Below are 21884 nucleotides of genomic sequence, written 5' to 3'. Positions count from 1 at the left end.
GGAGTGTAGAACATCAAGGTCAACCAGTCCAGAGTGACCTGCCTCTAGGTGTGGCTAAGGCTCTCAGCCAATCACTACTACTACTATATGCAAATATATACAGTGGTGATAGGATCCCATACTATCACAATCCTCCTTCAGCAGGGTTCTCCAGATTCCATCCACTCTCTAGGTGAAAACAATATTCTTCAGATCCTTCTACTCCTTAGATGTATCTACTGTCAGACACCCCTACTATATACCCAGCTTTTGGTTATTTCCCACAGAAAATATAAGAATCACTGAAGTGCAGGAGTTGCTTGTAAAAGGTACATCATTTCTGTGACACAGAATGATCTATTTAGAGCCATGCTTATTAGAATGAATAAAAAAATGAAAACAGTCATATTCACTGCGCTGAGAACAGTATAGCTTTAATTTAAATCATCTTACAATTTCTCTGTGAAATTGTTCTTTTCAGCATGTAAGTGTTTCCATTTAATATCAATATAAAGCTACTAGGGCAAAGAAGAGTGTTATCAGGAGTAAAAAATAGATTAGTTATCGAGCGCATTTATTTTGTTTGCATGTTCCTTTGTGAAAGGTGATAGTGGAATATCTTTCTCTGCCTATCTAGTACTGGGCATCCTCACACAACACACAGAAGGAGGGTCACTTGTTCATCATTTCTGGGACCCTTTGAAATGACTCTGGCAACTGTCTAATAACCTTAACTGTATCAATGTGCAATATCTGTCCTGTCGGTGCTCAGTTCCCATGTCTTAATAAGTGGCCGTGGAAGCAAAACTGTTGGGTCTGAAGTGTTTCTCCAATGACAATTAGCAGTCTAAAATAGAGATGGATTCCACCTCTCCAGTTGGAAAGAAATTCAAAGCATTGGTAAACAAATTAGCACCAGGATTTTGTAAAATATTCAGTGCATCAGATCTTAGATTCATCTGTTCCTGGCAGATGACATTGCAAGTGTAAACACACAGTGGACATTAGGCACATCTCTTGAGTTTCCATTTTCTTTTTATCTTCACAGCCTACCAACAATTATATTTTTAAAGATTTCCTCCTTTGTTTTTGCCCTGGATTGCAGCACCCTTGTGCCTTCTCTTTTGTTTTTCTCATGTTGTTTGATCTGAAGAAGAAGTTCATAATGTGAAATACTTAAGGCTGTGAAACTACACCGAATGTCATCCCACTCATATTTAGCCCCTGTTTTATCCAGCAATAATTTGAATAATGGTATTACAGTGTTGATTCTTGCTCCTCCTCCCCTCTGCAGTAACGCAGATGCTGTTGGGGTTGAACACATTTTGGAAAGGTATTCCAAACGGCTGCAAGGACTTTGTTCTGTGACATTCAGCTTCGCGGAAGAGAGGTTTTACTGAGAGAATCACAAAAATGGCAGATGCTGGAATCTTGAGGAAACAATGAGATACGTAAGGTATCTCATTGTTTGAAATGGACATGGTTGAAATGGTCAGTCGATGTTTTGGATGGAGCTAGGAAGGGAGATATTGACAATAACAAGAGGTGAATGAAGGTGGGAGGGAGTAAGGGGTAATAGGGTTTTGCACAGACGTGGAATGACAGGCAAAGGGAGTGACCACTGGGAAGAGGAGAGTTGGTGAGAAAAGTTAAAATGGGAGTGGTTAAAGAAGTGATGACAATGGTGGAACTTGTGGGAGTAACTTAAAGTTAGAAAAACTGATGTTCAGGCCATTGGGTTGAAACTACACAAGAGAAATATAATGTGCTGTTCTTGAAGTTTATGTTTGGCCTCAACCTGGTAATGGATGAGGCTAGGGACATGGTGTGGTAATGGTGAAGGGAATTGGAATGGTTGGGAGTTCAAGCTTAGATCCACAAATAGACCACTGATATTTGGGGAAATGGTCACACAATCTCCATTGTGTCTTCTTGATGCAGAGTCAATTGGTGAGACCAAATGTGGAGTGGGTAACTGCTTCACTGAACATATGGGTTACATATGTTTTCACAACATATTTCCTCAGACGCTTAAGTAATCCTGAAACTTTTGCAACAAATAGAAGTGAGCCCAGTAATACTATTGGCTGTGTTGAGTCAATTTGGAATGTGTTCAGAATTGATGCATTAATATAGTGAAAAGTACAAAGGATTTTGAAAATATGGAAACAAAGGAAAATTATTAGATTAGGTACCGTCAATAGAATTAATATTGTAGGCCTTGTAGAGCTCGACAGCAATGCTGTTAGACGCTGGTTATCCTCCTCCACCTGAATGAATCTCAGGAAGTTTTCAAAGTTCAGCAGCCAGAACTTAAAGGCTTTGAAGGCTGTAGCTGACTGTGGGTCGATATCAAGTTTTTCTGGCCGAGTCAGACGCTCCATCCCTTTAAACAAAAATTCTTTTTTTCTTTTTGCTAATAAAATTGTAGAGCTCGTCGAAAGAATCAAAGACTTGTTGATCCAAACCAAGGCTTTTATTAGCAAAAGACAGGAGCTCTTCACAGGTGACCGACCAGTCTGGAATGATCCGACCTGGCTAGGGACACAACCCTTTAAGGCCTAGACAGTAGGCGTGGCTTAGCTCTCAGCCAATCGCTGTAAGCACAGTCTAGATACTGTAACTCTATACATTGGTGATAGATCTGTACTATCACAGGCCTCTCAGCTGTTCTGATTATTTTCAGCATGTTCTGTTTTTCCTTGAAGAGTTTTGATCCTGCATTCTAACCAAACACGAATACAAAAACTGGCACATCTGAAATAGTGCAACACTGTTATATCGCCAGTGACCCGGGTTTGAATTCAGGGCTGACTGTAAAGAGTCTGTACAATCTTCCCGTGTCTATGTGGGCTTCCTCCAGATGCTCCACTTTTCTCCCACCCTTCAAAACATACAGGGGGGGTTGCAGGTTAATTGGTGTATTTGGCGGGCACTGGCTCGTGGGCCAAAAGGGCCTGTTACCATGCTGTATGTCTACAATTTAAAGACTGTGAAATCTGGCATTTTCAATCTGGTTTTCCTGTGGGAAAAACATTAACTCTAGATAATGGACCAATTGTTAAATAAAACTATTCTTATTCTGGACTCAGAATGGTTTGCCTGTGACATTCTTTTCAACAAGACATTGTGGGCCTGGGAGCAAAGCACTTCTTGCTCAGAATGTAACATGATAACGGTTGTGATTTTTCTCTTGCAATCTTTTCAGTGACATTTTGAAGTGCTCATCGAATGTTAATATACTCGAGTAACATTATATCTAAACAGAAAATAGAACTTTCTTAATGTTGGAAAATGTAATTGTCAGCCATTCGAATCATATCTAATATGACCCATATTTAAACTTTAGCCAGGCTTAGGTTCAGCCAGGCCAGGCTGATTCTTTCAAAATAAATGCACTGAGGCTCAGAATTTCAGTTATATCCTGGTATTTGATGTGAACCCAATGGGAACCTGACTATAAATTCTGTTTTGGAGTTGTGTTGGCAAAATATTCTCTACTTGAGTGAGCCATGTTCGAACTGGGTGAGTGGTTCTCCAGAAGAAAACTTATGGAGGCAACATGATGATTGAAAGGATTTGAGCATTTGGTGGAGCAGACATGGATCTTGCTGCCAAATATTAAGTTCTTCCTCAAATGTCACAGTGATTACGAAAAACTTTGGAATGGGAGGACAGTAGCCAGATGTAATGGCTGAAGCGGGAACGAATTGCATGGTATGGGACTCGTCCCCAGGATCAGCAAAGGGATTGAGTTGACCTAACTGCTCAGTGATTGGGTCTGTTTCAGCTGCTGTCACTTAGAAATTCCATCTCATTTGGCAGCACTAAACTTGCTATATTGTTGCTTTGGCTTCTTGTGTTCTGTTCAAATTTGTTCCACTGACTGTGTGATATATTTGGCGCTGACAGCTGGGAATGAATTCCTCTCATGATTATACTTGGGACAATTGAAGTGACTATTTTAAACTTTTTTATTTACCAGGTCCTCTAAATGTAATAAGATTCCACTATGTTTGCCAGTGTAATATCAAGCCAAGCTTCAATGTTCGATTTAATCCCGTGTGGTTTAAGAGGGGATTTCGTACACAAAATGATTGTTCATTTTTTGGAGGGAATTCTACCTCACTGGGATCATGTAATAACCAATGGCCTGGACACAATTGTGCCTGAAACGCCCCACAAATTGGCTTTCTCGCTTTGTTTTATTGGAGATAGGATGAAGCAGAAATGAAATTAAGCCAGTATGGCCCACGCACTCACTGCAAATGAGTGAAATTGACTGTTACCAATGCAAGCACGGCATTCTGAAAGAACAGTCCAAGATAGGATTCCCCTTCCTGGGAAGGGTGAAGATTGTCTGATTCAAGGTGTGAATCACAGCTCAAAAATGCGGGTGAATATTGTAGTTTTAGCATGGATATTTTGTGAATTTGTGAAAGTCTTAAAGTAACAAAATGAGTGCTAGTGGCCTGGTGTAATATGTACAGAGGAATGTTGAATCTAATTCTGTTCTTTTTTCCCCCCCAGTGTTTCTGTGTCTCCTGATTGTGAAGAGACCACAGTTCATCCTCTTGCTCTGGTCCCTTCTTGCCTTCCACCTCCACAATCAGATGATGACGTCAAGGGTCTGCAAAATGCACATGTGAGGTACGTTGTGTAAAGCGATCAATCCAAAAAAGCTGAGGTAAATTACAGTTTTTGAAGTCGTGCTGCTAACCATCACCGAGGATCAGAATGGATAAAACAATAGGAAGGAAAATGCTACCTTCATGGAGGTACCTGATTAAGATTGTATTGCCCTACTGGCCTGATCTTATTCTGTGCTCTAAATAAAGTTCAAAATCTATCCCTGTTTGCATTTATTGTTAATAGAATAGGAAACAACTATATTCAATGGGATTCCAGGATGAACTGGTATCATTAGCTGATAATGAAGGGGCTATAATATTGATATATGTGAAGGTCAACCCAATTTTTGAAATTGTGCAACGTAGGTTCATTTACTTTCTTCTGAGTTGAGAATCTCCTGTTGCGACGATTTCTTACTTTCTGTCCTCTTGATTTACCAATGCAAATTCTCAATGCAAATCAAAATCCAGTTTACTGTGGCCCCTTTCATTATCTCCAGCTGAATTAGGAGCTTCCCCCACTGATTTCTGACTCGATAAGAGGATACTAATAAGTATGAAGCCAACACCCTGTGCATTTTCAGTTCCACACTGAGTCCATCTCAATGCTGTGTGGATCTCTGGAAACAGAGACATTTTGGGACAATTAGAAACATTTTGCTTATTTTGGAACAATTATATTCAATAGAAACTTTTTAACCTCATTAAAATTCCCAACAAGTATTACCATCTTAAAGTTTCAGTATATTTTGGGCTTTTAGCATTAGAAATAATCTATTTAGATTCAAGTAAAATAATTGTGAAGACATAATCTCAGAATTTGGAGGTAAATGGGACTCCAAGGTCAATGGAAAATGGTTTTGAGATGTGTAAATCTGAACAAGGACAGCTACAATGAAAGCAATCTCTCCTTGCAACCTAGGCTGGCTGTGTTTACATTAATTACCTTTTTTTCTGTAGTAAATGGTAAAATGATTTGCAATAACATCTGCTTTGTTAGTTTACTTCAACAAAATCAAAGGAAAAATTCTTTTGAGCTGTCTTCTGTGTTTTGTACTTTTCAGTGTGTCCGTGTCATGTGATTCAGAAAAACCAATCGATTCTTGTTTTGCTTTTGAATCACCTTCTCTCTCACCTGAACGCATCACCAAACCACAATCTGATGCAGTAGAACTTCAAGGACCTGTGAGGTATGTGCTGTAAAATAGTATTTATGATCTTATTGCCCTGAAACTACACTGCTCTCCATATTTTCGTCAGAGTGGAATTAATATTTTGCATCCTTTTGAGTTGAGTGTGATTGACAAGTGTGTTTTAAATTTTAGAACAAAGTAAAACATTTCAGGATTTAAATTGGATAATATCCAAAAATAGAAATGTGCTGATATACAATCAACGCCCACCCGTTACTTTAACTGCATGCAGGAAATCGATTGTTAACAGTGAGCAGTCACCACTCCCAATGGTGTTTATTGGGTGTGTCAATTGACAGTACTGTCCCCATTGCATATCTTTAAAGCTGGTGCCCAATGGTTAAAGCAGGTCTACTCTTCAAAAAGCTCATCAGCACCAGGTAAAGTGGACTGGAATCATTGGGGATACTGCGCTGTGCCACAGAAAACAATGCCTAACTGTGAGGGAGCAGGGTCGCCAAGGTTTCGAGAATCCGCACTGGAAGGCTTGGTTGAAGAGCTGGAACAGAAAAGAGGAACACTCTTTAGACACTTCTTTGGAAGGCGGTGACAATTGCTTCCCAAAGTGGTTAAGATTGGGTGCCAAACTCAAGAATATGAAAGCCCTGCAAGGAATTATGTTCTTGTCTGTACAGCTCAGTGTATGCACCATATTTTTCCAGCTGCTCCATTGGCCAAACCAGTACTCATTTCACTGTGTGCCTATCGTCAATCTTACAAACTCTATTGATCGGAACTTACAAGTATCACTTTTGGGTATCATCTTGCTCGTACCTTCTCAGTGGAGCGTCAAATCTGACACCAGACCACTCAGTTTGTTAGTGCCTCAAGTGCTCAGTAATGTGACTGCTGCAGTCAAACAAATTCCACCCAGATAGAAATTCTCTCCTGTGTGTAAATAAAAAATGCAGGGCTCATCCCTGCTGGTCGAAATTTGCACTGAGGAAATTGGAAATGAAACCAGAAAATGCTGAAAGATTTGGTTCTGCGACATCTACAGAGAGTCAGAGTTTGATGACCGTTCAGTAGAATTTCTTGTCTAATTATTCTGATAAAAGATTGTTGACCTGAAATATTAACTCAGTTCCTCTATCCAAAGATGTTATCTGAAGAGCTGAGTGTTTCCAGAATTTTCTGCTTGTATTTCAGATTTACTTCTGTAATGTTTTGTGTTTAGAGAAAATGCAGCTGGTCATGAGGGGGAATTGCAGAGGCCTCGGGCACCAGCTGGGCTAAAGTTATCAGAGATGGGGATATTCTCAAATCTTAATGATGGAAGCATGTATTTGGAACTTCCCCACAGCTTGTTTGTCCTTTTGTTCAGGGATTGCTCTTGCTCAGAGCTGATATGGACTGATGGCCTCCTTCCATCTGTACCCCTTCTTGGGTACCTGTTAGAGCAAATATATGGAAATTGGACCCTGCTTACTGTTATCCCACAGCTGGGTGCAAGACAGGAGGGTTTTCCATCATCTCACTTGAATCCTTGTTCATCTGGGGGAGGGAAGGGAAGTGAGAATGAGCAGGTGGAATTGCAGAGCAAGGAGGTAAACAAGAAAATCTGCAGATGTGCAGGACACAAAAGTGCTGGAGAAACTTTGCAGTTCCTGCAGCATCCATGTGAAGTAAAAGGCAGTCGACCTTTCATCATGAAAATTAACGAAAGCTCGAAACGGTGCCTGCCTTTTACTTATGGATGTAACGAATGCATAGGTTATTCTACACCGACTATGATTCAGCACGTTACCCGCTCTAGGTGTTCAAGCTAATTCTTTTATGAATATGGTTAGAAGTGTGTTTGGGTGTGTGCATATATTGCATCTGTATATTGCATTTTCTCTTTCACAACTAAGATCACAGAGATTTTAAAAAAGCCACACCAAATAATCTCGCCCTCTTTTTCTTTCTTGTTTTGATCTGCCCTCTAGTGGTTAAATACTGTTATCACAGGTTCAGTACTTTATGAACTTTTATGACTGCCTCCGATTGTTTCATTTCCCAGTGTTAAAGGAGCCAAAAATCATCTTGAATTTCAAGTTCCTTGCTATCTTTTAGATATTGGAGCACTAGACACAATCTTGCTCTCTGATTTTGTATCATTGACCGGAAAAATCAAAGCGCTGGTGTTACTGGAAGGTTGACCCATTTGAAACAACTGCAGTTGCTCGCAGTATGGTTCAGATGGAAATGCATTTGTATTCTTTGAAGGATGTTCAAAATTTGCTTTCTTGCCTTCGAAAGTTTTGATTCGAATTCTCTTTCAGTTTTGCCCACTTACAGTTTTCACTGGACCCCTTGAGCGTGCTAAATCTCAAACTTTCACCTAACTCCCTTCAGTTCCCTAAGACGGAAAGCCACTAAAAAACATATTGCATTCCACTTGTAGAGTGAGGCCCAATATAAAATACAGAGGAGCAACGCCTCATGTTCCTTCTGGGCTGTCGACAGCCCAATGGTAGATACGTTGAATTGTCCAATTTCAGGTAATGAATCTCTCTCTTGTGAGCTGCTACCATTCTATAACCCTGCTTCCCCACCACTTCATATTTTTATTCCCTTTCCCAATTCTGTCAGCATGGAAAAGTTGGGCCGAAGGGCGTACTTCTATGGTATAAAACGCTGACTTTATGGCTGATATGGGCAGAGGGCTGGCAGGTAGCATTTACTCTTTCTTTTGAATATTTTATTTAAGAATTTTAAAACCACATCCATATATACATATTCAACAAAGCGACAAGGGAAAAAAAAATTACACATGTGGTATATATAAGTATGCAATCCTTTATCCGGAACCCTTGGGGGACAGTGTGTTCCGGATTTTGGAAAGCCAGAATTATGCTGCTCTATCCACCCCCACACCCTTCCAATCGCACTGCCATCTACCCCCCCCCTTGCCCGCCCAACTCGTGCTGCCGGTCTTCTCTCCTCTCCTCTCCTGCCTGACTCGCCCTGCCGGTCTCTCGCCATCAAAAGAAAGAAAAAAAAGGAAAAAAGAAAGAGTTGGGAGAATGTCAAAAAGAAATATAAAGTCTCAATACTGATAATAATGGAACTGGGGTTTACCAATAGGACGGGCTCTCGGAGAGTCCTTCAAATTTTCAAACCAATGTGTTGTAAGTATGGGCTTAGAATTTACTCGTGATACGTGCAAGTGATGAACGATGGGAGGGCGAATATGAGTCGGACAAGCACAATGAACAATCGGGCCTTTGGGAGTTCGAAGGAATGGAGGGACCTTGGTGAACAAATCCAATATCTCCTGAAGGGGTCAACAGATAAAAGAAGTGAGGAAGGCCTGTGAGAACCATAGAGCAGTACAGCACATAAACGGGCACTTCTGGTCAATGCTGTACTGTTATCCCATTGACCTGCACACGAACCATAGACCCCCATACCTGTCATATCCGTGTGCCTATCACATTTTTTTGTAAATGTCAAAATCAAGCCCGCATACACCACTTCAGTTTGCAGCTCGTTCCACACTCTCACCACTCTCGTGTTCAGCCATGCTCGGCGCCATTCAATCCTCATTAACTCACACTCTCCTCTGCTCAGAAGAATTTGTCCTCACACTGAATAAGTTCTCCTTTGACTCTGGATCTAGGGTGTAGCCATGGGCACACATTTGGTCCCCAGCTATGCCTGTCTTTTTGTCGGGTATATGGAGCAGTCCCTGTTCTGATCATACTCAACTCTTCCTCCGCTGCACTGATGACTGCATTAGTGTCATCTCCTGAACTGTGCAGAAGTTGACAACTTTATTAAATTTGCTGACAATTCCTTCCTGCCCTTAAAAATTGACCTCGATGACCTCTCTCCCCTTCCTTGACCATCCTGCCTCCATTTCAGGGGACAAACTATCTATTTACATTTCCTGCAAACCAATAGACTTGCATAACTACTTTAAGGAAGAGGACGATTATACTTCTTCCCATCCTGTCCTTTGTAAGGCCACCATTCATTACTCACAATTCCTCCGCTTCTTCTGCATCTGTACCCAGGATGATGCCTTCAGGATATCTGAAATTTCCTCTTTCTTTAATAAACATGGATTCCCTATGACTGTTATTGATAAAGCCTCTGATCCATATATCTTGTACATCTGTCCTTGCCTCACCTTGTTCCCAGGCAGAACAACAACAGAACCCCTCTGGTCCTCACTTACCACTCCACCAACCACATCCATCACATTATCTTTGACACTTCCACCAACTTCAGTGCAATCCCACTGCCCGCCACATCTTCCCCTTTCCACCCCTATCCGCTTCTTGCAGGAATAAGTCTCTCCAAGAACAGTCCCTATTCCGATCATACTCAACTCTTCCTCCGCTATACTGATGACTGCATTAGCGTTACCTCCTGTACCGTGCAGAAGTTGACATCTTTCCACTCCCTTCATCACTTTCTTTTGTAATCTCAGAAAGTCCAAAATTGTCCCTGCAACTCCCCTCCCCCCACCTCCCCCTCACTTCCATCCAGGGCCACAAGCAGACCTTCCAAGTGAGGCAGAGCTTTACATGCATATTGTCCAACTTGATCTACTGCATTTGATGAACTCAGTGTGGCCCCTTCTACATCAGAGAGACCAAACACAGATGGGGTGACCGCTTCATTGAACACCTACCCTTTGTTAATGGGTCTGAACCTGAGTTTACTGCTGCCACACCATTTCGACAGTGACATGTCTGTCCGTGGCCTGATCCATTGACAGGACAAGACTAAATGCAAACCTGAAGAGCAACACATTATATTCCTCTTCGACGGCATGAATCTTAATAGCATGAACATTGATTTTTCTAATTTTAGGTAACCCCCAACCCCAACCCCTTTCTGATTCCAATGTTCCCATTTCTTCTTTAGCTATTTTTTCTCTAACTTTATTTTCCCCTTCCCCCTTCCCAATGGTTTCACCCTCTATCTGTCCCTCTTTCCCCTCTCACACCTTCTGTCTTATATTCTTATGAATGTTATTTAATTGATTCTCTCTTGTTCTTGATAAAGGGTTCACAGTCAAAATGTTGACAACCCATTTCTAACCATGAATATTGTCTACCTGCTGAATTCCTGTAGCAATTCTTTGTCTGCTCAAAGGCATTTGGGACTCTTGCTTCCTGTAGCTGGGAAAGAGAAAACAGGGGCATGAGGTTATAAAATGCTGGATAGGCCATAGCTGGGCTCTAGTGTATAGCTCTGTTCGCCACACGACAGGAAGGACATGATTGCATCAGAGAGTTTGTAGAAGAGATTAATTGAGATCTTCAGTCATAAGGGGAGACTGGACCGATTCTTGGAGGAGGTGAAGGGGAGAGTTACTGCATATATGATGGGCATGGGGGACGATAGTTGGATATTTTCTTTCTGTAGCAGGAGTAAATACTAGAGGGCATGGATGGGTGGGGGTAGTCTAATGAAGTTAGAATCTGGAATCCACTGCCAGAGAGAGTGGTGGAGGCAGGTGCTGTTGTATTTTAGAAGTATGTTGAACAGTGGTTCTCAACATTTTTCTTTCCACTCACATACCACTTTAAGTCATCCCTATGCCATTGGTGCTCTGTAATTAGTAAGGGTGGAAAGAAAAAGTTGAAAACCACTGTTTTAATTGTACTTAACTGACTCGTTATGTGCATGGTTTCAGAACTCCAAAGGAAATGGGCCAATGACAATTTTTCTCAAGCAAAATATTTCAATAACAATTGGGTCTAGAGCAGTGTCTCTCAACCTTTCCTTCCCACTCACATCCCACCTTAAGCAATCCCTTACTAATCACAGAGCACCGATGGCAAAGGGATTACTTAGAGCGGGATGTGAGTGGAAAGAAAAAGGTTGAGAACCACCGGGATAGAAGAAGACATTTAATGGAATTAATATGGACTAGTATTTTGTCAGCATGGAGATAGTGGGTCAAAAGCTCTGTTTCTGTTCTCTACAACTCTAACAAATTCATACAGCTGGCAACAAATATAGTGGGTCAAAAGCTCTGTTTCTGTTCTCTACAACTCTAACAAATTCATACAGCTGGCAACAAATGTCATATTTTGTAAACAACAAAAATGTAAAGTGAACATTTCTGGACTCGAGAACATCCTGGTCTGTTAATCATTGTTGCTCAACAAGGGTTGTTCTGCCCTTCATCCCCTCATAATATCTGCCTTCTCTATTCACATTAAATTAACCTGGCAGTGTCCCCACACTTTCAGATGAATCTAGCTCAGGTTGTTCATGAACACCACCAGTAGATGGGGTAGCACGCAAATGTGCCGGAGAAATGCTGTCCATCACCAAGTACATGAGGGTTGAACCAGCCAATTTAGCGGGTCTATACTTGGTAATTGCGCGGTGGGCAATGTCCCAACCGGGCAGGGCGAGTTAAAATCAACCGGACTCTGACTCTTGGTGGAGGAAAGTGTCGGAACCCGGCCGATTTAACTCGTTAATCACTCTTTGGCGGTGTGGATAGTCTACTCGAATTACCGTGTACCGTTAGTGCCTATGTGCTTGTGTCAGTCTGTCAGAGTGCGACCGGCCACACTGTGAAATATAACTGTGCTGACGGCGTGGCAGTCAGAGAGCAGCTGGCAGGTCTGTGAAATATAACTGTGCTACCGGCCTGGCAGTCAGAGCGCAGCTGGCAGGACTGTTAGTGCATACTTGCGCTTTCAATCATCACAAGATTACTTTTAATACCTAATACAATGTAATGCTATGTAAATTGTTGTTATACTCTGTTGTTTAGGGAATAATGACAAGCTGGTCAGTGGGTTTGTCCAAAGTTTGAGCAGTCTGAAGCCCATTGTGGTAGATTTTCCCACGGTCTTTTATACATTGAGCATTCATGTCTTATTAAACTGTGCGCGTTTTCTCCGACGGTCTTTCAAACATAAGCGCATATGTGCTTTATTCCCACTACGATTTCACTGCCCTGCATGTACGTAATACGTCACTAGTGATGTCACCCTGGATGTGAACCCCCCCCCCCACCCACTTACAGGGTTTGTCCACTTTCCTTGTGGGTGCAGTGGAAGGTGATGAAACTTCTGTTTCCAGCTCCAACTCATTTGTTTGAGCTGATGACTGTAGTCAATGGTCTTGATGGTGTGCGTGGCTAAACAGAACCATCAATCAGTTAAAGAACAATCCATGATGTGTCCTAATTACCAGATTTCCTGTGTAAGGGCTCATATCTGGCTCTCCATCCCATAGGATGATGAATGTTCCTTTCAGTCAGTCTATGGGGTTTGATATGAGGATACCCCACTTCTCAGAAAGGAACAGCATGTGTGTGAATGGATTTAGGTGCGTAGAGGGTTGCACAGGTCCAAACCCACCCTCTCGACATCCCTTCCCGGATCCAGCGGCATGGTGAGGTCCAAGATGGCTGGGGGAAGTTCTGTTGCAGTAAATGGCCCGACCAAGCTTCGATGCGAAGGATGCCCTTTCAGAGCTTTACAGCAAGTGTTTGCTAAATGGCCATTGACCCTATGAGAGGGTTCGTCCACCCTCTGCCTGCCTTCCATAGTCTGAATACCCAGCTCTGAACCATTTGAGGCTGAGGTGATGCGAATCAATGAGTGCATCTTGATTCCACCCTTAACAATTCAGAACTTGTGAAGTGGCTTCGATCAGCTTTCACAAGCAACTCTGGATGACAGACTGCAGAAAAGTACAGGGTATATTATCAAACTTGAAGCCGTCTTTGCGCCGCAGCGGTCCTTAGGAACTGCTTCTGTCCCCTTTGGGAACGTGCAGCAGTTGCAATCGTGATCATTGTTCTTTGATTAACCTGATCATTCTGCATACAGGTCCTCCCCAGGATGCAAACACCTGTCTCTAGTTTAACCACTTTCTATCGTCTGGCAACCAGAACCCCACATGGTCTTCCAGGTGTGGTCTCGCTGACGTCGGGCTCAGCTGTAACATGATGTCTCAACTCTTGTATTTAGTGCCCCATCTAACGGAGGCAAGCGTGCCGGACGCCTTGTCCAACACCTCACCACGTTCAGGGAACTATAGTTTTCCACCCTGATGTCTCTCATTTTTACAATGCTCACCCGGCATTGCCATTCACTGAATGCCCACCCCGGGTTTAACATCCTAAAGTGCATCACTTTACGGTTGTTTGAGTTAAATTCCATCTGCCCCTCCTTTGCCCATTTTTCCCCAGTTGATGTGGATCATGTTGTAGCATTAGACAACCTTCTCTACGTTCCATCACGCCAGCAAATAAAATGCATCAAGGATGCTAACTTGCATTGTCCAGCATCAGTGTCCCCAAGCAAGAATTGACAATCTAGTTTGCGACTTCTGACCTCTCGCTGGAATTGATTACGTGTAAAAGCACCATCAACTGTGACTGTAATGACCAAATACACTCCAGCAACTGGACTATAATTAGAGCTTGCTGCTTCTGAAAAGTTTTTTTTGGTGGGGGTGTCTTTGAATGACTTTTTGCTGAAGTCACTTCTTGTAGAGGAGACAGCTTAGAAAAATCTGACGTTGGAATATTAATTTCAGTTGTGAAAAATCAATCAATGCAAAAGCTGTGTAAATTTTTATCTCTTGCGAGATCTTTTTTTTCTCTGTTGATCAATCTGATCAAATCATTAAATGCAGTCTGGAGGGGTAAAGGAACAACACTCTGCTTTTTACCGAGACACACCATTACAATGTTAGAAATGCAAAAGCTGTAGATGCTGGAATTTTGAGCAAAGAATTGCTGGGAGGAACTCGGCATCCATGAGTAGAAATGGTCAGTCAGTGTTTCGGGTCTGAATCCTTCATCAAGACTTAAGAGAGAATCAGTAAAATTCCAAGGGAAAGAGCTTTACAGAACTCCTTTCAGAGAAAAGAAGAAAACATCTTCAAAATCAGGTTTGGCGAAGCTTTGGAATCAATAGCCCCAACCATCTACCCACTCTTGCACCCTGTCTCAGATACGCCAACTTGGGGGTGACAAAATTGTATTTCCAATGCAGTGTGAAATTAGTGCAACAAAAGTCAAAATGAGCAGTAGCTATGCTAGGCTAGGTTTGGCATAGGATCTCTGAGCTCTATTCAAATTATGTTAGTACAGCTTTGAAAATCTAGTCCTTCAAGAGTACCAGATGCAAATAAGCTTCTCAGCGAATGTGTAAAGCTGCTCACTCTCAAGAAGGATTATGTAGCTATTTTTAAAAAAAACATCGTCCGAAATGTCTTCTCAAGTGAATAGCCTGAAAGGTAGTTGTAGTCCAAATGCGCAACTGGAGTCATTAAAGGGTTAAAATTTCACTACGGCCGGCAAGGCATCCTTTGTGTGATTAGGCTGCACCCCAACCCCTGCTGCGAGATGGCAGTAGCCAAACAGCCTGTGAGCCCAATAACTTTCTCCCACTTCCTTGAAACTCTGATTTCGAATCTTTCCCAGCAGTCTGTAATTTATCTACAAATTGCACCATGCTTTCTAATGTTATTTTATTGTTAGTGCATTATCTGGGATTAATTAGACTGATTATGAAATAATTCAAATAGTTTTAATGGGATCCATAGTCACCCTGATATCAAAAATCCTACATGGATCTGAATGGATTTATCAAATTGGCTTTGTTTTTTCAGCCAATTGTTTCTTTGTGCATGTTACATGGACTGAGAAAATCATTTTCTCCCGACATTTTGTTGATAAATCTGTTGACCTGTGAAAAGTCAGTAAGCGATTAATGACTTAATGTGAATTAAGGACTATTTTAACCATCCACAAGATGTCTTCAAGATTCTTTTTATTGCCACGTAATAAAACAGAAAATGTAATATTACACAAAATTTCCTTTAGCCTGTGTAAATCAGACAGAGTCACCATTAGTATTGCTCAGCGCCTCTTACGGTAAGAGAAAGAGAAACAAAAGAGAGTCCCTTCAGAGTCACTGAGTCTCCGTGGATTTGCCTCAAGCACTCCTCCAACTTGTGTAGCTGCACAGACCCCGGTTCTATTCATCAGCAACTCAAGTTCCAGATCCAAACCTCCGATACAATCAGGAAGCCTTCAGCACCCGAGGCCTTTCAGGAGCCCTTCTTGCCCTCAGTGCCCTGTCAAATCCTAGTTCCAATACCTAGTTCCCATGAGCTGGTCTCCAGCAGCACGCAGCCTTTGTGAGTCCGCTGCTGTGGTCATCATCCTGTTGGGTTGTTTCTGATCCTTCTCGACGAGGGACGTTTTCCCCTGTTTCTGGTGCCCTAGTCTCCACTGCTCTCCCAGAGTCTGCAACCACTCGAGGCCACTGTCGGCACAGACCCCATAATTGCAGGATTTTAAATCGAAAACACCATTAGCTCCTTAAACAGGCCATTTAAAGTCTGAACGAAGTTTAAGCATTACATCCAACCAGTTGGACCTGGCGGAGGAGGATCGTGCCTCAGCTCTCCCCAGGACTGCACCAGCAACTGCAACTCCTTTTTTTTTGACTTAGCCAAAGCCTAATAGCCAGAATACGCCTGAGATTTTCTAATCTCGGAAGCTAAGCAGACTCGGGCCTGGTCAGTACTTGGAGAGAAACCACCTAGGAACGCCAGGTGCTGTAGGTTTCTGTGAGGGGCTTGGGACAAAGAGGTGACTCTCTGTCTCCTTAAGATAGACGAAAGTTAAAGAATTTCACGTATGTTATATTCTAAATGCCGTATTACCTGTAATAACCATTACCTGTAATAACCATTACCTTTGTTTTTGCTCATCAAATAAAGATAACTGGTCACGGGTCACAATCAGCAAAAATAAATTTTATTTCCATGAAATTTCTTCAAAGAATTATATTTTATAATTCATCTTGACCAGCCTCCATTGTATTGGGCAGCACAGTTAGCGTAGTGGGTAGTACAACGCTGTTACAGCGCCAGTGATCGGAACTTGAGTTTGAATACCGCGCTGTCTGTAAGGAGTTTGCATGTACTCCCCTTGTCTACGTAGGTTTTCTCTGGAGGTTCCAATTTGCTTCCACCCTTCAAAAATGTTCTGAGGATGTAGGTCAGTCAGGTGTAATTAGGTGGCAGGGGCTCATGGGCCAAAAGGGGCTGTTACCATGCTGTATATCAAAATTTCTATTAATGCAACGTCCAAAACTTGAAACACTTCTTCAGTTTTAAAGCAAAGCTTTAAAATAGAATTATTTTCGAGATTGGCAACTCCAATGGGAGCTGCTGAACCTGATCTGTTTCATCAGTGAATGAGTGAGATTACGAATTTAAATTTAATGTTTATAGTCCTGCCAAATATTTTGATTTAGAGTATCACATCAAGGATAAGCAGTTACTTAACCACTTTACACAAAGTTTGCATCTCAACGTCGATATTTCCATCTCAAGCTGGATTTTGCCAGTTGTATGTTAAAACATTTTATTGCCAAGTACATATTTAGTTCCACACCACAAAAAAATGATTAACAGTAGTCTTCGAGGAAAAATGATTGAAACCTCACGATCAAATCCCACACATGATATGGGCTACCCTTTTAATGTTGGGACAGAGCAAATTTTGCTGTAGGGGAACTTGATTGGTTTCATTCAAAATCCATAATGCACTTTCTGTTTGATCTCGGAACTAGTTTTCACAAGGAGCCGGATCTATCACTTCACATGCCCTCTCAAACTCCCTTCCCCATAAACTTGGACTGGTCCGACGAAGGTTGTGAAGTGCTTTCTCCATTTCCTGCTGGTGCAGCGACAGGGCCTGTGCAGGAAAGGTGACAATGGAAGAGTATTGTTGATTCGCCTCGGCTTTTTGCTGTGGTCCCCTCGATTACTGAAGGCAGGCTTCAGACAATTTGATTCACTCATGACTTCAACAAATGCTGAGAGGTATGAATGTCCCAAGTTTATGGGATGTGATGGTATCCTGGTTGAACAGAAGACATTCTCCAACGCAAGACTTTCCTGGTCACACTGTTACAAACTCAACATCCGCCAAATTCCGTGGAACATTGCCAAGCATTCTTTGTGTACAAAAATAGATCAAATCCAAATTAATTACTTCCCGGTTGTCTACTCTCAATCATCAGGAAAGCTGAGAATCTTGCAGGCAATGACGACTCACCAATAACCAGTTCAATTCGTGTTTTGTGACCACCATTTGCCTCTCTACATCACCTCAGTTTTAGTGCAGACATGGACAGAGTCGGTTAACTCCAGAATAACACTGAGGGGTGACTTCTTTGATCGAAAGGCTCTAGGAAGCCTTGATAAAACTGTGGTTTTACTGCAAGGTGTTTATGACTTCTTATAAAATGAAGCAGCTGTATTTGCATGAAGCTGAAGTTTGATCATGTTTAGGTTAAGACGTTAATAACATTATGGTATGCTTCAAAGATCTTAGCATTCCAAAATCATCGTCGATATCCTGAGGTCGATGTAGATAAGAAACTTGTCTAAACCAGTCATATGCAGCAAGTGACTCCGTCAAATGGGAATCTATCCATTAGGAATGCGTCAAATGGGAATCTATCCACTGGGACATGGATCTGCTGCTTATATGTCCTTCCTCAATCTCTCTCAGCAAAGTCTGGATTGCTCAAGTCAACACACCTGTCAAATTTGTTGAGTGACTGAACATGGAAAGAATTTTAAAAATATATATTTGAAGAAATTAGTGATATTACATGGCGAGGCTGGAGTGCAACTGGGAAATAGCTGACAGAACTTTGGTAATAAGTTTTGGGTGTTGGAATTTGTCATCAAGATTCATGGTGTTAAGTTTGACAACCAAAGAACTTTTGACAAACAAATTGAATGAACTGAGAAACACCACCAAGATAAGGGTGTCCTCTATATCTCTGGCTGATTATGCTCAAGCTTTGTATTTCTCAGAGAACAAACTCTCGTGATATTAAACTATTATTGAGTCCTATCCTGGACTCTCAGCACCTCCTCCTCGTTGCTCAGGAAAGTGTAGCAGCTCCTACACTGCCTAAGGAGGCTGAAGAAGGTGACCTTTTATAGGAGCACAGTGGAAAATGTCCTGCCTGGCTGCAGCATTGTGTGTTACGGTTGCTGCAAAGCATCAGACTGGAAGTCATTACAGAACACCATTAAAACAACCAAGAGGATCACTGGCGTCTCATTTGCCTCAATGGGTGACACTACCTAGAATGCTCTCTAAAGAAGGCTTGAGGAATTATTGTAGACTCCTTCCATCCAGCGCACACTGTCTTCAACCACTCCCATCAAAAAGAAGGGACAAGATCACCAAGAGCAGGGCTGCCAGGCTGGGAAATAGATTCTTCCCATAATCTGAGTCTGTAACCGTGACAATCATCCCAAATAAATGCGTGTATGTGCGCGCGCGGCCACTGGAATCACAGTGGACATGATGCAATAATCACACAAGGTGTTTCTAGAGTGAATCAAATGGATTTACTCTTCATCACCTGCGCAACCTTTTAAAAACTCAAATCACGCACTTGACCTGCGCTGATGTCACATGGCCGGTTTGATGCCTCCTGGGAGTTGTAGCGCCGCCATAGCACCACTATGTGTATATAATACACACACTCACATAAGTATATACATTTGTGTTTGTATGTAGATTATATATAGATTATTTATGAGATCCTTATGTTCGGTTTATTATGTGTGCACCAAGGACTGGAGAGATGCTGGTTTGTCTTGTTCCATATGTACAAGCAGATGACGATGAACTGGAAGTCTGCAGAGCTAAGTTACAGTGTGAGTTGTAAACTTCAATGTGAATGAGTGAGGACATAGAAAATGGAATGTATTGTTGGTGGGGGCAGGGGGAGAGAGAAAATACGAGGCCATCCACATAGGGAGAAAACATGGAAGAGATCAAAAGATATTGGTGTTCTGTGGCACCTGGAGGTCCTCGTGCACTAATTGCAAAATGTTCATGTGTAGATCCAGCAAGTAATTAAGATGAGCACAACATGAAAGTCAATGTGTAAGATTTTCCTGCAGAAATTGTGTACAGAAACTGCACTTGGAACATTTTTTTCGTCTGGTCTCCCTTCTTAAGGAAGGAGACACATGCAATACAGGGAGTGGAGTAAAGGTTCACCAGATGGATTAGGGGTTGCGGGTGGGGCAGCAGGCAGGGGAGTGAGTTAATGTTTGAGGAGAGATTAATCAGGCCTGGTCTAAACACTGCAGCTTTTCAAACCTTTTCTTTCCACTCACATACCACCGGAAGTATTCCCTATGTCATAGATGCTCTGTGATTAGTAAGGGATTACTTAAAGTGAAAAGAAAGAATTTGAAAGCCACTGTTTTAATTGTACCTCACTGACTCGTTATGTGCACGGCTTCAGAGCTCCAAAGGAAATGGGCCAATGACAATTTCTCTCAATGAAAATATTTCAGTAACAATTGGGTCTAGAGCAGTGGTTCTCAACCTTCCCTTCCCTCTCACATAAGCAATCCCTTATTAATCACAGAGCACCTATGGCATTTTTCTTTGGCTTGGCTTCGCGGACGAAGATTTATGGAGGGGGTAAAAAGTCCACGTCAGCTGCAGGCTCGTTTGTGGCTGACAAGTCCGATGCGGGACAGGCAGACACGATTGCAGCGGTTGCAAGGGAAAATTGGTTGGTTGGGGTTGGGTGTTGGGTTTTTCCTCCTTTGCCTTTTGTCATAGGTATTGCTTAAAGTGATATGTGAGTGGAAAGAAAAAAGTTGAGAACCACTGGCTTAGAAGAAAGAAAAGCGATCTCAGTAAAAACTGACTGAACTGTTGCAGAGTTGAGCGACGCTGATGCTCCTGGCAGGTGCCTAGAATCCGAGATCACACTCTGAAAAAAAGGAGGGTCAAATGAAAGAAGTTTCTTTCATTCAGCAAATGGTGAATGTTTGGAATTCTCTATCGAAGAGCTATGGGGCTCAATAATGCAGTATATTTAAGGGAGAGATGAGTAGATTTTTGGATATCAGGGAAATCGAGGGATATGGGATTAAGTGGAGCAAGGAGCACTGAGATAAAAGATCAACGATGATCTTATTGAATGATAGGATGGGCTGGATGCTCTACCCAACTTCAATCTCTTTTATTCTTATGTAGAAAATCATCAGTATCTGGTACCAACGGGGTTTAGTAGATGCCAGATAAGTGAATTTGCCGGTTGCTTCAGATTGTGCGTTGGATGATTGGCACCAATTTTAAACTTTCATATTTTTTTACAGATGTATTATTTTTGATTATTTTAGTGGTTGCTGGTTGCTTGAACTCCAGATAACGAGGATTTGAGAAAGTCGTGTTGCACATTTTAGGCCCTAAGAGTATGGTTCATCTTGCTGCTGGGTTTGCTTTTCTCAATGACAAGTTCAAGATTAGGAAGAGTAAAGTCAACGTCTTCAATTTATTCCACCAACTTGAATTCCTTAGCCATCTGCGGCATTCCAACCCTGCTAACTCTCAGGGATATATGGTTAGAAGCTCATCTAGGATTAAGCATTATTACCACCACTCTGATTGTAATAATATTTATTCCTGGTTGAGCTTCTAACCATACACAGTAAAACCCCTGGTATCTGGCACCTGTGGGGATTGGTAGATGCCAGATAAGTGAATTTTCCAGTTGCTGGAGATTACGATATGAGTGATTGGCAAACTAACAGTGAGGTGCATTTTTTTTTAACCTATATATTTTCCGTGATTTTTTTTTGCTGGTTTCTTGAGGCTGCCGGTTGCTTGAATTCCGGATAACAGGAATTAACTATCTTCCACTCATCTACACACAAGCGGCAATTTACAGTGGGCCAATTAATGCATCAGCCAACATGTCTGTGATGAGGGAGGAAGTGGAGGGCAAACCATACCTGCGGTCAGGATTGCACCCAGGTCTCTGGCACTGTGAGGTAGCCACTGTCTCACCATGAGCCCTCTTTCTTTTTTGCCTTGAGTTCTCCTCCATTGCCTCAGTTCTCACTGACCATTTTTGCAATTATTTAATTTTAATATTTCAAATCAAGTCAAGTACAAGTACAACCTGACGAAACAGTGTTCTTCGGTCCTTGGTGCCAGCACGTAGACACACAACCAGACATAGCACACATACAGACAAGCAATACATTTGTAGGACAAGTATTTCATCGGTACAAATAAATAAATAAA

At 41.9% G+C, this 21884-nt stretch overlaps 1 protein-coding gene across 7 annotated transcripts in view; it reads left to right on the top strand.

Annotated features, from left to right (window-relative positions):
* Positions 1–21884, top strand: part of LOC138744158 (microtubule-associated protein futsch-like) — a 210573-nt gene that overhangs the window by 119241 nt on the left and 69448 nt on the right. For all 7 annotated transcript variants that reach the window (XM_069899816.1, XM_069899815.1, XM_069899814.1 and 4 more), the window contains 2 exons: positions 4510–4629; positions 5675–5800. In XM_069899816.1, the coding sequence (XP_069755917.1) occupies positions 4510–4629; positions 5675–5800 (246 nt within the window). The remainder of the gene's footprint in view (positions 1–4509; positions 4630–5674; positions 5801–21884) is intronic.

Source organism: Narcine bancroftii, chromosome 10 (assembly GCF_036971445.1).
Source record: "Narcine bancroftii isolate sNarBan1 chromosome 10, sNarBan1.hap1, whole genome shotgun sequence".
Taxonomy (NCBI): Eukaryota; Metazoa; Chordata; class Chondrichthyes; order Torpediniformes; family Narcinidae; genus Narcine; species Narcine bancroftii.
This window is presented reverse-complemented; position numbering and strand designations above follow the sequence as displayed.